This window comes from Pagrus major, chromosome 6 (genome assembly GCF_040436345.1).
Source record: "Pagrus major chromosome 6, Pma_NU_1.0".
Taxonomy (NCBI): Eukaryota; Metazoa; Chordata; class Actinopteri; order Spariformes; family Sparidae; genus Pagrus; species Pagrus major.
The window spans coordinates 33,157,681-33,173,854 of NC_133220.1; the positions used below are offsets into that span (position 1 = coordinate 33,157,681).

The 16,174-nt window shown below is 40.8% G+C and overlaps 1 protein-coding gene across 1 annotated transcript; it reads right to left on the reverse strand.

Moving 5' to 3' along the window:
* Positions 1 to 278: 278 nt before the first annotated feature.
* On the reverse strand, positions 279 to 13,988 carry cldn19 (claudin 19). The gene is made up of 5 exons (XM_073468834.1): positions 13,766 to 13,988; positions 6,965 to 7,129; positions 6,549 to 6,633; positions 5,436 to 5,582; positions 279 to 327 (listed from the first exon to the last, which is right to left on the reverse strand). Exons 1-5 carry the CDS (start codon positions 13,986 to 13,988, stop codon positions 279 to 281), a joined length of 669 nt encoding a protein of 222 aa, XP_073324935.1.
* Positions 13,989 to 16,174: the final 2,186 nt, after the last annotated feature.

Genomic DNA, 16,174 nt, shown 5'->3' on the forward strand with positions numbered 1-16,174 from the left:
TATAGAAACATACCCTGAATGACTGTCTCTCCCAAAGTCAACAAAACAGACAAGACAAGGATATTATCTTTGTCAATCCCCCTCATAAAACCTCCCCAAACAATTAATTTTGACTTCACAAAGAATCTAATTCATGTTGCGGCAATATGCTTGAAAGGTTGCTGTTCAAAAATTCTTTCTTTAATGGCGTCTGTTTGTCTGTTTTGAATTCCTCAATGAGAGGGGTTTTGTCTGTTGACAGAATCTAAACCATGGTAAGGCCAGAAGACTCTCCCAAACTACAAGTACTGCTCCCTTTTCTCTGGTGGGGTACTTTTAACATTTGGTCTGCAATTCAAAAGGGAAAAAAAGACACGTTTCAGTCAAAGTACAGTCACAGCAAACAAAATAAACCCAAAAGATACATTTACAAAAAACCCAGAGGTCATAGGATATAAGTGAAATCATAAATCAGCGCAACGAAAACACAAAGGCTTTCAACTCATTGTTAACTCTTGGCCAATAATGGGACAGAGGGGGTTGTGGGAGGTGTAGTAGTGGGTTGACAGACTGAAATGGAGGCCATCTCATTTCTTAAATAGAAGGTATCCTTCATCACATATTCTTTAAGAGTCCATATTTACAGAAAAGGCTCAGAAGGTGGGGGAAAAATGGGAGAAGTCAATGCGTCTTGGTTCCCATTCAAACTGATAAGGTGCACATGTAGTATTGAGGAAAGGGGGATACTCTACTACAAGAGGTCCAAATTTAAGGGTCTAAGAGGTAAAAGAAAAAAAGGGGGAAGACAGTGGTTGGACAGTCGGACAGTCCTCGATAAAGAGGCAGGGGCTGATCAGTCAGGGAAACTAGTTTCACTCAACAACTCTGCCCTGAATTAGAGGAGACAAGAAAACATTCAGAGAAGAACAGGATTAGAGGACAGACAGGAGGGGAAATAAGAGACACATCACGACCTCCCCAAGTCTCACGACAAATATGAATTGTTAGAAAGAAAACAGGGTGCTTGATGATTATAAGATGTTAGCAAAAAAGTGTGCAAAGTCAGTGAGAAGGAGAATGGAAGATCAGTCATCAAGTTATATACAGTTAAAATAGATTACATGTTTCAAATAAATATTAGTAATGATGGACTGATTGACAGAGGTGAAAACATCACATTAAGTCAGATTACTTTTGCTGTACTTATGTTAGCTGCTAGTTTATCAACTGTTCTTCAAGGAACATCTCGGGAAACATGCCTATTAGGTTTCCTGTTGAGAGTTAGATGAGAAGATTGATAGTACTGTCTTGTGTCTGTATGCTAAATATAAAGCTTGAGCAAAATTTACCTGCCAGCACCTCTAAAGTTCAATAATGAAGCAGCCCCAGAGACAATAGTTACCACTTGTATATTTATCTGTTAAGCATGAATGTACAGTCAGCAGATGGTAAGCTTAGCATGGTATAGCCTATGGACTGGAAGCATCAGTTAAACAGCTAGCCTGTCTCTGTGTTCAGATACAAAAAAAGAAATGACTTCTTCACTTAACCCAGCCAGCAGAATAAAACATTGGCATTGTCCCCATCAGGAAAACAACCACATAGGCCAAAATTGAAAGCATTTTTTTACAACCGATATTTACATTTGTTGTTAGGCGACGACCTCTAGTGGTTGTAGTAATTACTACAGCAGCAAAGGAGAAAGTGAGAAGAAGTAGTATAAAGAGTGAAAAGTCTGTATAGGAAGGTGATCGAGATGGGACAGTTGGGTTTAACAAGCACAGGATTTTCATTCAGGAGACTGCTGTTTGTCTTCAGTGTGAACCAGAAGTCAATTTTGAGTTCTTTATACTTATGAACACAGTGAATTGACTTAACATACATAACGAACATAAGTTACTTAGGTAAGTATGTTTCTTACAGAAGTAACATAGTAAAATCTTTACCCAAACAATGTTTTCCTAAACCTAACCAAGCAGTTTTCTTGCCTACATCTAATAAAAAAGCGTCCATATAACTAAGGCCAGTACGCTGCAATGGTTATGTTGTTTTGAGAGACGCTGACGATTGACCTATTCAGTCATTTAGGTATTAGGGAGTGTTGCATTTTACTTTTCTGCAAATCAACATACTTGCACAATACGTTTCGTATCATGATAAGCTTTTATGCTGATTTGCATGTCAGGAGGAATGGATGGTGGTGGCGCGATATCTGGTAAGGCTGCCAAGCAAGAGACCATATTTCAACACTTGAAAGCATGAACCCACTTTTTTGACGAGACGTTGGGATATTTTGTGGTAAGCCATTTTTTTTTTCCTTACACAGAGCCAGGCTAGCTGTTTCCTGATGCTTCCAGTCTGAATGCTATATACTAAGCTAGTGCATTCTGATATCGCTGTGTTGGTGTTTGTTTTTTTTTTGGAACATCATTATCAATGTTGCTCCACGACCATCATTGTAACTGATGGTTTAGTGATGTCATAGCTTTGTAACTCAGGGAAAAGACCAAAAAGAAAATTTGTACATGGGAAAAGTTATCCTTTGAAACACAAGGTTAATGTTGTGAAAGGGTCTATATTAACCCAAACCCTTTTTTCCTTAAGAAAGAAAACAAGAATTGAACTGAATGTAAAAATAATAAGTGAACAGCATTGCAACGTGTTCCAAATGAGATACAAATGCTGGTCTGCTGAGGGAAAGTCCTGCGCCTAACCCATTCAGCCACGCCAGCATGCACCAGAAGCACTTGGTAAGTTGAAATGATGGTCCCGCAACATTCATTATGATGTTCTCGGAACAACACCAAATAAACATATTTCTTAAATGCTTAATGATTACTTTAAATGTATTATATTATATTTTCTTTGGACACAGCATAGGTAGTCTTTTCAGACTTGTTGTGCAAACCCCTATTCAAAGCACAGCTGCTACTGACAGACCAGTGACGCCTGACATCCCCCTTTATTTAAAGGGCACAAGGAATTTCCTACAGACCTACAACCCCTCCAATCTCAGAATAACAGAGCACTCCACAAACAAGTGTCTACCAAGAAGAGAGGCTTTATGACGAGGAAACGGGGGGACTGGGAGCGATTCTCAGAAAAGTTAATGGCTTCATTATGTGGGGCAGTGATGGACCAGCTCTTTTAGAGACGCAAATGAATTCAAAGTGATGTGGGAGGGGGAACTGCAGGAGCCAATTTAGACCCACTGTTGAGTTTTAAGGTCCCTAATGTGGGGCAGATTTGCAGCTTATATCTATGTAATTCAACCTCATGAAGTAGTAATTGGTTCACAAAACACCTGTAGTCACTTTAACCGCAGTGAGGTTATACATAATATTGGTTTATATTATTTACAATTCTGTTTTAAGCCTCATGCTAGCTTATGGTAATGTGTAATACTGCACTATTGTCTTATAGCTTATCATGATTATACTTGTGTGAGAAGTATACAAGCTAGCTAAGATCTTCGACATTGGTTTGGTTATACAAGAGATGCTGGAGTGTATGAATCTGGAATGATGGTGTTAGTAAATGGAGCATGGTGATATGTGTCGATGAGAACCCCCACTTTCTCTTAGTGGTGGGTAAAAATGATGAAATGATCAATAACAGCATTCACACTCTATACAAACTAAAGTAGACACCTTTTAATAACAGTTCACCTCCACTCGTGCAGTTCAGATTGTGCCTTCATGTGCAGCTCTCATCAACTGACTGTTGTGTTAAGTGGGACTATGTAAGAACTAGATTCTTTTAAACAGAAGAAGTTCCTCAGCTGTCACAAAATGGTGCCAGAGGCCTTAATGACGCAGGACAATGAACATATCTGCTCCTTTACTGTCAGTCATTTTGCACTTTGGTTGGTTTAATCACACGTAAGCTGTCTTCATTAAGTCATAGCTACTGAGATCATGTCATATTTTTGGAATTTTGGGGTGGTGGTTTAGCAACCTGGTGTGAGTTTACAGTCTCAAACTACTGACTGGTGGATATTTTATTGGTTGCTCCAAATGTTTTTTAGACTCATACATAATGATGACTACTTTTAGGCTGACGAAAAGTACATAAATAAAGGATTTACCCACATAGCAAAGTTGGTCTGGCTCATTAAAGGACAACACAGCCACATACAGTACACTCATCCCACGTACAGCATTGAATTAAGGTTCAGCAGTGGTCTAGATCTGGACCATCTCTGAACCTTAATTCAGTGCTGTATGTAGTCTGAGTGTATTTGGGTGTATGGCCCTTCACTGAGCCAGACCAACTTTGCTATGTGAGTAGCAGTTCATCATCAGAATTGTATTCAGCAAATTCTGGTTGCCAACCTGGTCTCCATGTGAGGACATTTATCTAAACTTTATCTCTATTATTTGTTTTTTAATTGGGCTCTTCCACTTTTTCATTAAGTACAGTTAGGCTGTAATTTGTGTCTTGCTAATTTTGACCTTTAATAACAGCATTCTTCTTTTCACTTCAGTTAAGGTACTGCTAATTGGATGGTTGCACCACTCTAAAATTAAATGGAAGAGTTAGGAGTACCTCCCTTGCTCTCTGTTTACCTGCAGCTGTGCTTTAAGTCTGAGCAGTGGAAATCATTGTCCCCTGTGATCTTGGCCTCACTGACCTATTTTCCCTGGTCAGATTGTACAAGCCAGCTACTATTTCTTCCACAATAGCAGAGGAGCCACACAGTAACTTTCCCAAGTTTGTGTACAGTGGTTTGGGGCTGTCCCTTAACACAACATAGCTGCACCAGTGGAGTGTGAATACACAAAGTAATATGGAGGCAAACCACAGATGCAGCTCCAACCAGGAAGCATAGGACATACTCATTAAGTTTACTAAGTGTTGTAGCACCAGTCTCTACTGTAGCTCCATGTCCCTTCTCTCTGGGTATGTGCTGTGATACACCTTATATTTTGCCTTGAATTAACTTTAATGTTGTTTTTCTGTACCAAGAAACACACCTTTTGACTTATTTCCAAAAATGGCCAACTCAGAGTGAGTAGTTGGGGTCAGATTTAAGCAGTTGCACTATTTTCAAGTGTATTAACCAATGATATTTAGGCACATTTGAGGTCAAATAACAAGCTTATCATTATATACGTTAGCTGGATGATTGACAAGAAATGTATGTTGAATGTGATGAATGTAATTGCCTGCGCACCAATAATTAGTTAAAGTTTGTGGCTTTTGTAGCCACAAAAATACATCCTACTGGTGGGTAATGTGTTTAACACTGTATGTGTACTTTATGAGTACCTGTGTCTGCACATGTATGCCAGTGTGTGAGTACTAATGATTGCATATGTGTACACGTGATAGTCTTTTTATCTTGTTTTGTTCTAGCAGGTATAATTTGTGAAAGAAAAACGGGAGGTGATGCCAAGCGTGTCCGATGCTCTCTGTTTGGGTGGCTGCTGGAAGGGGGTGGGTTTTACACGTACTCCCTGGCTGTGGAAGGCTGTGATTGGCGGTAATATTGCTGCCCTCGCATGTCATCTTTAGAGCAGGAGCAGCACAGCAAGGAGCCGCCCAAGACCGTCAGACTGGCCGCTGCCCAGCCCACAAACAGGGCTGAGCCGAACTCATACCTGTGAGAAAAAGAGGGTGGAAAAGGTTGTTAAGCGGTAGGCCTATACAGTATGGCTGTAAGAGTCTTGCTGTTTTCACATCCTTAGAGAAATTATTATGAATAGCTACAAAACAAGACATGTTGAAATTCCAAGAAATATCCAAGAATATCAAAGTAGGCCCAGTACAGGCACAGTAGGCCTAAATAGAAGGAATGATGATCTATATTAATCAATCAATCCTTATTTGTATAGCGCCAATTCACAGCGCAAGTCATCTCATGACACTTTCCAAATTCAGCAAGTCTAGACCATTCTTCTTGATTAAAGGATCATGTAGTCTATCTAAATCATTTCCTTTAGTGGCATCTTCAAAATCAGATTACCTTTTCATCTCACTACATGGTGAAATGCAAAGTAGCAACAATGAGATGAATAAAATAACTTTATTTTACACTTACATGTAGTATTCAGAGCTGCTCAATTGGAAATGTATTGTATAGGGCCTATTATTTTGCTGTTTTAAGTGCCACCAAGAATAATAGGCTACTAGCACTGATACAACTATTAGCAGTTAAAGCTAACGTAAGCCAAGTTCATAAGTCATTATTCGGACATGTTAGCAGCTAAAGCTAGCATCTGCGAGCGATAATAAAGAATTGTTAACAACTACAGCTATCCATTGTCAACCACAACGAGAAACTTCTAGCAGCTTAGGAAGGGTGTTTTGTTTCTGGCCTTAATCATTACAGGGATTGTTTTGTCATACGGCTTAAATGGTATCTTTTCTGACACATAAGAAATGTTAGCCCAGCATGACAGTATTAAATAGAGGTCAACCCAGTAGACTGTGTCATGCTATAATTGAAATGCCACATGCATGCTAAATAAAATGTGACACATTTACCATCAGTCATTAACACTCTGATCTCAAGTAAGGTTACATACATGTTTCTTAATAGAGCTTGGCTCAGTTCTTTCACATACCTGGCGTTGGGCGGTGTATTTGGGTTGAAGAACTGATAGGACACCTGAGTGGCATACCAGGACACAGACACCAATGTACATAGACCTGTGTAGGAAGAAAACATTAGTAAGGGTGTTCTCTGTATCAATAAATCCTGCCGAAGCTAAAACAACATACAAATGAATAGGGGGATCCTTGTTTAGTTAATTGGGCTGGGCTTGCGGTTTATATCTGAGGTCAGTGGTTAATGCTTCTAAAATGACCACTTCCTGTTTACAGCAGGGACTCTAATTACCCAAAAGACCCCCAGTGAGACATTCAGGCTAGAAAAAATGCCAGACCATTTTTGCTAAATGCACTGGTTGCTAGAGATATTGCAGTCTATTTTTGGTTGCAAAATGAAGGAAATATTAACAGAAGACACCAAAAAACACACCTGCGAGCAGGAAGAGAGCTCCTCCGGTCACAGCGATGCGGGTTTTGGTGGATGGGTTGTTATCTCCCACCTTAGTGCACTTCATGCCCACCACACTGACGATGATGCCGATGAAGCCCAGCAGTACTGACACTACCATGAGGGCCCGACATGTCTGGATGTGGACTAGATAAAGAAAACGAAAGGAGGCAGGGAGGGGAGCACAGAATGATAGTGATACAATAGAAGATTTGAAAGAAAGGGAGGGTAAAAAGGAGAGGGAGCAAAGTTGTGAGGAGATGAGAAAACTAATAGTCTTTTAGTCCATCACTTGGATAAAGCAAACATTTCTGAACATTAAAGTGATAATTATAAGGGAATGTAGGCTACACACGCCATGCAGGATTGATGGGAGACCACATGTATTTACGATAAGCTCATTAGGAAGGGTCGACCACTGTCCTACTTTCCAGCAGGGTCATTCCACTTTTATAATTTTAAGAAATGCCTATCTTGGTCAAGCTCAGGGACCTTAAATGATCCTCCAAATCATCTTAAGATCATTCCACTGTGGTTTTGCCTTCTCAAAAATCTAATGCGCTGCCCACACAGGCCTCAGCACACACATAACTTAGTGGGAGGAACATATTTACACATATTTACACTCACACATATGTACAAATGCACAATATCTGCACACACACAATGACTGTAGGTGGAATAGACACAGATGAAACACATAACTCTCTCTCTCACATAGAGCAGCTGTAGGAGGGCCTGCTTTACATGTTTCACACAGTGGGATTAGTGTGGCTTTGTCACAAAGCAAGATTGTTTTCACGGGGCTGTCGCCACAGCGATCAGACATTACTGCCTCAAACACTGCCGCTCATGAGCGCGTTAACCCAAAAGCAATGCTGAGCGCTTAATGATACTGTCAAAATACTGATGGAGTTACTTATTTACAACTAGCGAGGGATTGTTGAAATCCCAACAGCAGTAGATGCAGTACATGCAAAGTCCAATTTCCTGGTTCTGATATCTGACGAAGATGACAAGTATGGTAATTAAAGTAGGCATAATAGAGCTTTTCATACAGGTTTAACAGGAAGAGTCACAGGCATTAAGTGTGAGCCTGTGTTTATCACAGGAGACAGACAAGAATCAAATTACATCAAAGCCACAAACACAACGTCACTGAAGAGACTTGAACTGAAGAAAAACAAAAAGGGAGAGGAACGTTTGAAAAGAAAAGGAAAATTTACTCAAGGTCCATTTATCAAGCTTTATATCCAGAGCTTTCAACTGCATTTCATGGTCTTCAAATCTAAAGGAAAAAAGCTTGTAAGAGGACCTTGAGTTAAACCACTGTTTCCAAGATCAAGAGTGAGTTTCACTCCCAACTAGAATTGTTTGAAAAATTATTCTAACTAGCTTTCAACAGCAGTCTTCAAAGCTCTAGATATAAGTGGAGCTGGTTGTTGGTTTAAGTTTGCAGACTCCATTTCTGTTAGCAGGGCAGAGAGAGGCACTGAGACGAGGCACTCGAGAACATGCTTGAAGCCACCTGATTCCTACCTGAGCCCTTCACAAAGAAATCCACATTCCATCAGCATGAAACAACGTAAATCATATATATGGCCAAAGAAGCATATAAAAGAAAAGAAACTGAATTGAATAGATTCAATAAATTGATAGCAAAAGGTTATGTAGAGCCCCTTTACGTCATTTTTGTCAAACTGCTGTTTCTAAAATCAAAAATAGAATAGAATAGAATAGAATAGAATAGAAGTAGCCTGACAACAGGTTAACTTTTTAAAGAGCTTCCAGAGCTTTAACCCTTAAAAGTGTCATTTGTAGGAGGTGGCCAGAATTCGAAGGTAGCTCCAAAACTATAGGGGGCAGCAAAACCACTTACTGCTGCTCACTATTCTGGAGTTGCTACTCTTTGCTGCAGCTATCTTTGGCTGTAGCATCTAGCTTCCATGTCAGCTGCCGTTAGCTATAGCAGTTAGCCAACCTCGGATGGCGGGGGAGTCACCGCGGGCAGCAGGGCTCAGCAGTCTTCAGGTATACAGCACAAATGGGATTTTACAGTAGTTCTGACCAGGACTATGATTTATTTCAATCAAAACGTTTGTGCAAAGACAAAACAAGACTGCCTTAGTCTTTCTTTACTTTGTATGTGTCGAGTTTGAATGAAGTGTGTTTTACGATGAGTTAACGAGGCAATTTAGCCAGTAATAGTTCAGTAAAAGAGAGAAACTTGAATTCAGAAGGTGTGTGGTTGTATTTTTAGTGTAGTAATCAAAATAGTTGTAAAATTGTTTACTTTTAGATTAAGCAGCAAACTCACTGCTTTAACAACTCCCAGGGGCTAGCTGGTTAGCATGCTGACTTCAGTAGACATCTGTGCAACACATTACACACATGTCTTTAACCTCAACAATTTGGGTTTTTTTTAAACATCTTAAAATCAAATTCTGGCCGTATCTTTTAAAATTGCTCATTTAAAGCTCAAGGGAATTAGAGCCAGTAATTGGACCTTGAGTTGTTTTTTTGTTTTTTGTCATGTTACTATTTTCAATGTCAGGAAGAATAAAATTGCAGGCTGAACTGGAGCAGAGTAGAACAGGACCAGATGTTAGCAAAAAGAACATTACTTCAAAAAGAGCTGTTGAGCAACAGCTTGAGCAGGAACCTAAAGTCATCATTTGTCATTGTGACAGAAATACACACACCATTCATGGTGCAGCAGTGAAGCATTTCAGAAGCTGATCTGAAGGGACTGACAAGGAGGGGAAGAGGATGGAACAATCTTTGAAGTCTGATTTATGTCTCCAGCGCTCCTTTTGATGGAGTATCTGAATAGCCTTCAACAGAGAGAGGTTTGATATTCTTTTCTTTCATCCACTCTGGGCAATCCTCTTTTCTTCTGAGGGTGTGCGGGGGTTCAGGCCAATGCTAAATGACACCACTCTGACCAATTTCAGTCAGTGACAAACCAGAAGGGTGGTCGGGGGCCTTTGGGGTCACAGAGAGGCTAGAAGGAGGAACAGAGGGAGGTGGCTCACCCACTAGGCCCTCTCTTTCTAGTGCCAAGGTTGGCAGTGCCAGCCTCAAGCTTTCAATGAGTGTGTGTGCTTGCTAGCGTGTTTGTAGGCACTGTAAGGTCCTATTGTGAGGTCACTTGTGACTCTGTCTTACGTTATATCTGTTCGCCCACTCACCCAACTACAAAACTCAACTCGTATTGGACAACCCCAGCCCTTTTCCAAACCTCTTACATTAAACTCAAAGCACACTCATGTTCTTAATTGTATTACAACACCAAATTGAGTTTTCCTCTACCCGTTTCCCTTAGTTCACTTTCAAGCAAACAGGGCTCAAATTATCCAAATGGGTCACTTAACTCTTAAAGCTAACAATTAAGACAGACATTAAATGTTACAGTAACACTGGATTAGATGCTGTTTTTGCTCCATATGCGGGCACAGACACATCACACCACCTTATTCACTCTTTTGGATAGGAACTATAAGACCAACTGGGTTGGTGGTGAACCTGACCACCAACCCATCACTGATACTTTTCCAGTATTAAAGGATAAGGCTAGTGATATTCTATATTTTTTTACTTTTCAACAAATCCCATGAAAAAACAACAAATGTATCCAATTAACAAGTGCAACAAGTATGGTGTGTGGCTGATAAACAGTATTCTACACCTGTGCCTACTATTAACTACTATACTACTGTACTATAAACTATTAAAAAAACATCAGTGAGCTACACTGTCGCAGTGGCTGACATGTTCCTTCAAAACAATGAACACAAACAATGTTTATTTTTGACGCATACACCATCAGGCTGCGCAAAATATCCACTAGCACATCCAATGTGTATTACTAAATAAATGAACTATGTACTCCTGTTTGGGCAAAATTTGATAAAAGCTACAGTGCCCAGATGGTTTAAGTTATTACTGGGTTTATTTAAATAATCTAATATTTATTAAATATTCAATATTTGTGATTTTTTCAGATTTACTTTAGAAGGAACTAACGGGCTTAGGGCTGAGCCACAGACAGGTAGGGAAGTCAGAGAGTATTGCGAGGCATAAATGCATTGTTGGTTTTGGTCTTACAAAGGGACTTTGTAAGACCATAACAAACATATATAATAACACCAGCTTTATCCCTTGATAAAGTAAGGGCAGCTGATATGTGTTTTGGACAGTTATTCGTCCACTGAGATTTAGCTCTTGGGCAGCTGATCCAAAATATAATTATATATTAATTCGTGTTTAATTGACTATGAGGAGTTTGAACTGTCCAGATTCCCTGTGACAAAGCAACAGGCCACAAGTCCTTTTCAACGGAGGCCGTGAATATGAAGCAACAAACTGCCACTTGCAGCTTGGCGGGGCTAACGTGCTACAAACCAAAGTTGAGCAGGCCTCAACTTTCGCGGCAATGTAGCTGGCCACACTTGGCCACTTTGCCATCGTGGTTTAAACATAACATTACTGTAGTGGTGTTAAATTACACAACTGACACAAAGTTGTCTTCAAGAAACACCAAATGTTTTGTCTTTTACATTCAAGTGAATAATGATGTAATGTGACAGAAGAGATTGACAGAGGCAGGTCAATTTGATATTGCTATTCTGAAGAGCTGTCCTTTCAGCACCACCGTTCACACTCTTCTGACAACAACAGCCAATCTTCTCAACCGTGTATTATCCTGATTATCATTTCCTTTTTGAACAAAATACTCAGTAAACCTGCCACAGATCTAACAGTTTCCACTACGGTTGCTTGACTGCATCAGTAGAGCACAGCACAGTCTGGTGAACAATTACACCCACCATCACATGCTGCTCCTGCTGCGAATGTAGCCAGGGAGGAGAGTTTCTTTAGAACCCAAATCAGTGTTACGATTGGATCAAACCAACGCCTGAGGGTTGTTTAATCAAGACTCAGTGCCTTTGTGACCCCGGACACATGATTGGATGCTGATCTGCTCCATTTCATAATCTGTCTGGGGAAACACCTGAATGAACCTGTGATTGATCAAGAATGCTTGGTCACGACGTCTCAGCTCTGTGTTCATTCAGAGGTACACAGAGTTAATGCTTCGGAAGGGTTTTCTTTAGTATTTGTCTTCAATCTGACTCTGTACTCACTGGGTGTGTTAATGGACAAATGGAACAATGTGCGCGTGTGGGGAAGACAGAGCGCATTCTGGGAATATCTCTGGTGTTTGGCTCAACACTGCCCTTTTCTTCTCCTAACAGCCCCTATTCATCCCCAAGGACAATACGCTGTTCTTATTGCCGCAATGAACCAAAGGAGATGGGAGATCAGCTCAGGCACCAGTCACACAGAAAAATGTTTTGATATAATGACTCACCAAGACACCAAAATGTTTTTACAAAGTGCCTCATTTGTTTCTTTAAGGCGAGTGTGCCACAACTGGACTCGTAAGCACAACTTGTCCCAAACCACAGAGAAAAACAGACAAACTGTTCAAAAAAAAGTGTTCAATTGTTTTGTTAAAATGACTTCTGCCCGAGCCCACCCCCTGTAGTCTTTCATTAGAATCTCTAATAGGCTGATTTAAGCAGACAGTAGATGGATGGATTCTTATAATCTGTGTGCCATTAATTATGAGTCACTAGGTCCTACTTACAGATTGGAGATGACAGGAGGCTCATATTCTGAGCTAATTTATGTCTGAACCCCACATTCCTGACCCCCTCCCACTCCTCACACATTATGTTTCATGATGTTTTCAGAGTTTTAATTTAACTACATTAAAAGCTTTGGGCATTTTAAGTGAGATTTACAACTGCTGAATTTAATGCGTCCCAGATAGCAAGGGCTTGGGGACTTGTTTTACTTGTGTTTTATGCTGCTGATTAATACGTGTGGCCAAATGAAGGGGCCAGCTACAAAAACTGTTGTGATTTGCACCAACACCAATGAAAACTGAAAAGACAATACTTAGAGAAGAATAGAGTGTGATTGAAAGAATGAGAGAAATCTTTCTTTGTGAAGTTGTACAAGGAGATTATTGCCTAACCGTTTTGACTGTGCTTTTCCATCATCTAAGACTGTTGAGTACCACTAAAACTGAAATGAGACTATATGTCACATTACATGTTGGATATCATTGTACTGTAACATGGCATAAGTGTTGTCTTTTCCTGATTTTAAAGGCTGCATTACAGTAAAGTGATGTCATTTTCTGAACATACCAGACCATTCTACTTGTTCTAATACTTGTCTTTACCCAATTAGTCATTATATCCACATTACTGATGATTATTGATCAGAAGTTGTGTGAGTATTTTGTGAAAGGACCAATGTTCATCCATACAATATTGTTGCAATATCAATATTGAGCTACGTGGTTAAAATAAAAGATTCATATTGGGTTTTCTTGTCCAGTCCTAGCATTTATGAAGGGCTATTGAGGAGATTTCAAAATATCGAGATGTATATTGCACATCACGATATTGCCCAAAAAGATCACAATGTTAGTTGAAGGCCATAAAGCCTCGCCCTGATATCAGTTAATCTGCTACACAGTGCCCAATGAACTTTTCAACCCACAAAGATTTTTTTTCATGTTTTCTTGATAACATCATGTAATAATCAAAAACTCACAGTATGTCTGTCAGAGCATATCATCTGTATGAAGGAAGCTTTAGATAGTTGGTAGAATGTCATTAGTTCACAGTCACAGGGAGATCAGCCAGTGAAAGCCACTACAAGTTAGTCAGGTTTTGCTGAACCAAATTCAAACATTGTACTCACTGTCCAGCGAGAGCATGGAGTCAAAGATCTTGCACTGCACCTGTCCTGTACTCTGCGAGGCGCAGCTCATCCACAGCCCCTCGTACAGACCAACGGCCGTAATGATAGCATCGCCGGCGTATGACGACTGCTTCCACTGCGGCAAGGCGGTGGTTGAGATGATGCCGATCCAACCACCCAACGCCAGGAAATAACCCAACAACTGGAGACCTGAGTTGGCCATCCTTATCTAGCTCTGTCCCTCTATGTCTGGCTGCTCTCGCTCTTTCACTCCCTGTTTCACTTGTAACACTTGTTCGGGTGACTCCTGTGTGTCGCCCTTTCTTTGAGCAGTCTTTGTGTACGCACCTGTAACAATCCTGTTACTTGTTTCTCTTTTGTCTTCACTATCTGATCCCTCTGAGCATCTCCTTCTGTCTCTCTACGTTATCTCTCATCTGTAGAACTCCCCTCCTCGTCTCTAACTCTTTCTTTCTCTTACTCTCCACGTCCTGGGCCTGATTCTGCCCGTCAGCTGGGATGATGAGTTGATGTCTCCCCTTAGGGCTGTCCTGTCTGATCCCTTGGTTTCTCTGGGGCTCAGTTAAAGTGGAAGAAAGACTTTGTAGTGGTCAGTGGTTCAGTTCATCAAGCATTGTCGCTGGGCTGCCTCACTCTCTGCATGGCTTCTTCCAATCTTCACTCTCTCTGCCTGCTTGCTTACTTTCCCCCTACTACAATCTTTCCATCTGCTCCAGGCTCAAGTGGCTCAATGAGGGGTAGCAGAAAAAAAACCGTGAAAAGAAAAAAAAGCTGAACACAAAAGTCCTTAACAGGCTGACCACAGAGGGATGGGGTGAAGGGCTGGCCTGTGATTGGACTCCTCTATGTTGTAGGAACGCCTACTGGGAGGGAAGAGAGACGGGCTGGTTGGGAAAATAATCACTGTTCCAAACAGAGGGGAGGAAAAAGCTAAAGATGTGGCTCAGAAGCAAAGGTAAAGTCATAATGAAAAGTTCACTGATGACAGAAAGCCTTGCAAGTCTTGCAAAATTGTTCCAATTAAATTGTGGACTTTGATTCTGTATCTTAATTATTCAATCAAACTATTCAACAAAATTTCAACATGCTGTTGTACCTGGTGTTGGACACACTGATCCTTTAAAAGTTTGTCGCCCCTGCTGGAGGTGTGGAGGAGGTGGTGGTGAAGTGCAACAAACACACGTAAATCAGCATCTAAACAATGCCTGGCTGAAAAGGACGTGTCACATCCAGACAGGCTCTCTGGAAATTATGGGCCGCTGAGGAAAGCCTTCCCCATCACCATGGCAACCCCGACAAATGAAGAGAGAGAAAGAGAGCGGCTGAGTGAGAGTTCACCCGACTGTACATCCTTACGAGCTGTAAATGCAGACACACTCCAGTCTTTTGTGCCTTTGGAGAGTGCAGAAACCTGTTTTCCCACAGTTGTGTGCCCTATCTGCCTAACTCATTAAATTACTTTCAATTTACTAACTAACTCAGTAATTCTATTCTGCCAATTAGACTGTCCACACACCCGTTCTCAGAGACATGGCCGTTTTCTCACATCTGTAAGAGACATGTCTCACCCCCACCCTGCTCACACTCAGCCTGTCTACACAACAACCATGTTCTTGACCATACGCTCAAGGTTCTTTTCAACAGAGTTTGGATGTAAAAAATATGACTCACCAGATATTAAATGGTAGAAATGTAAACAAAGAAATATGGAAAAGTGGGCCGTTGGTGGTGCAGTTGTTCTGCGTGAATGAGCATCCCTTTCTTTCCACTTCACATTTTTCTTGTGTTTTCTGTTTGACCTTTTGTTTCTTTTCTTACCTTTCCTATTCAGCTTTGAACTTCATCTACCATGAATTTTAAAAAAAACACCAGAACATGTGAACATGCATGTGACCTCACTTATCCCGCACCACCAGTTCACTACACTCACATACACACACAAATTCACACATATATGGGAAAAAAAGAGCCATACATGGACGTCTACTCATAGTTCCAACCAACCCTGGTTTCTTATCCTTCAAGCCTTTCTCATCCACACTATTCTTATAGGTTAGCATATTCAGAGTGTATGTATGTGTGATCATAACCATTATGTATCCAGGTTTCTGGTGTCTAATGAGGGGCTTGACATATGGGGTAAGTTGTGGTCAGAGCACAGAGGTCAGCTGAGCCCAAGAGGCGAGAAGAGATGAAAGAGAGGCAAAACAAGTGCTCAGGTCCAGTGTGGGTGAATGGGTGGGGGGCTTCAACGAGGCTTTGCAAGCCAGCTTTTGAATCATAACAGCACATTGCCATTGGTAGAGTAATAGTGGTACAGGTCGAAGTGAAAAACTCAACAGTCCTCATATCTAAATGACAACACAGTTCTGTCATTGCCTTCCAAAA

Bases quoted from the DNA above. Each gene is read 5' to 3' on its own strand.
- cldn19 (XM_073468834.1), bottom strand. From the start codon at position 13,988: ATGGCCAACTCAGGTCTCCAGTTGTTGGGTTATTTCCTGGCGTTGGGT. The intron at 6,634-6,964 runs GTGTGTTTTTTG...CTTCCTACACAG, and splicing joins AGCTCTCTTCCTGCTCGCAG to GTCTATGTACATTGGTGTCT. The intron at 328-5,435 runs GTACGTGTAAAA...TTTGAATTGCAG, and splicing joins CAGCCTTCCACAGCCAGGGA to ACCAAATGTTAAAAGTACCC.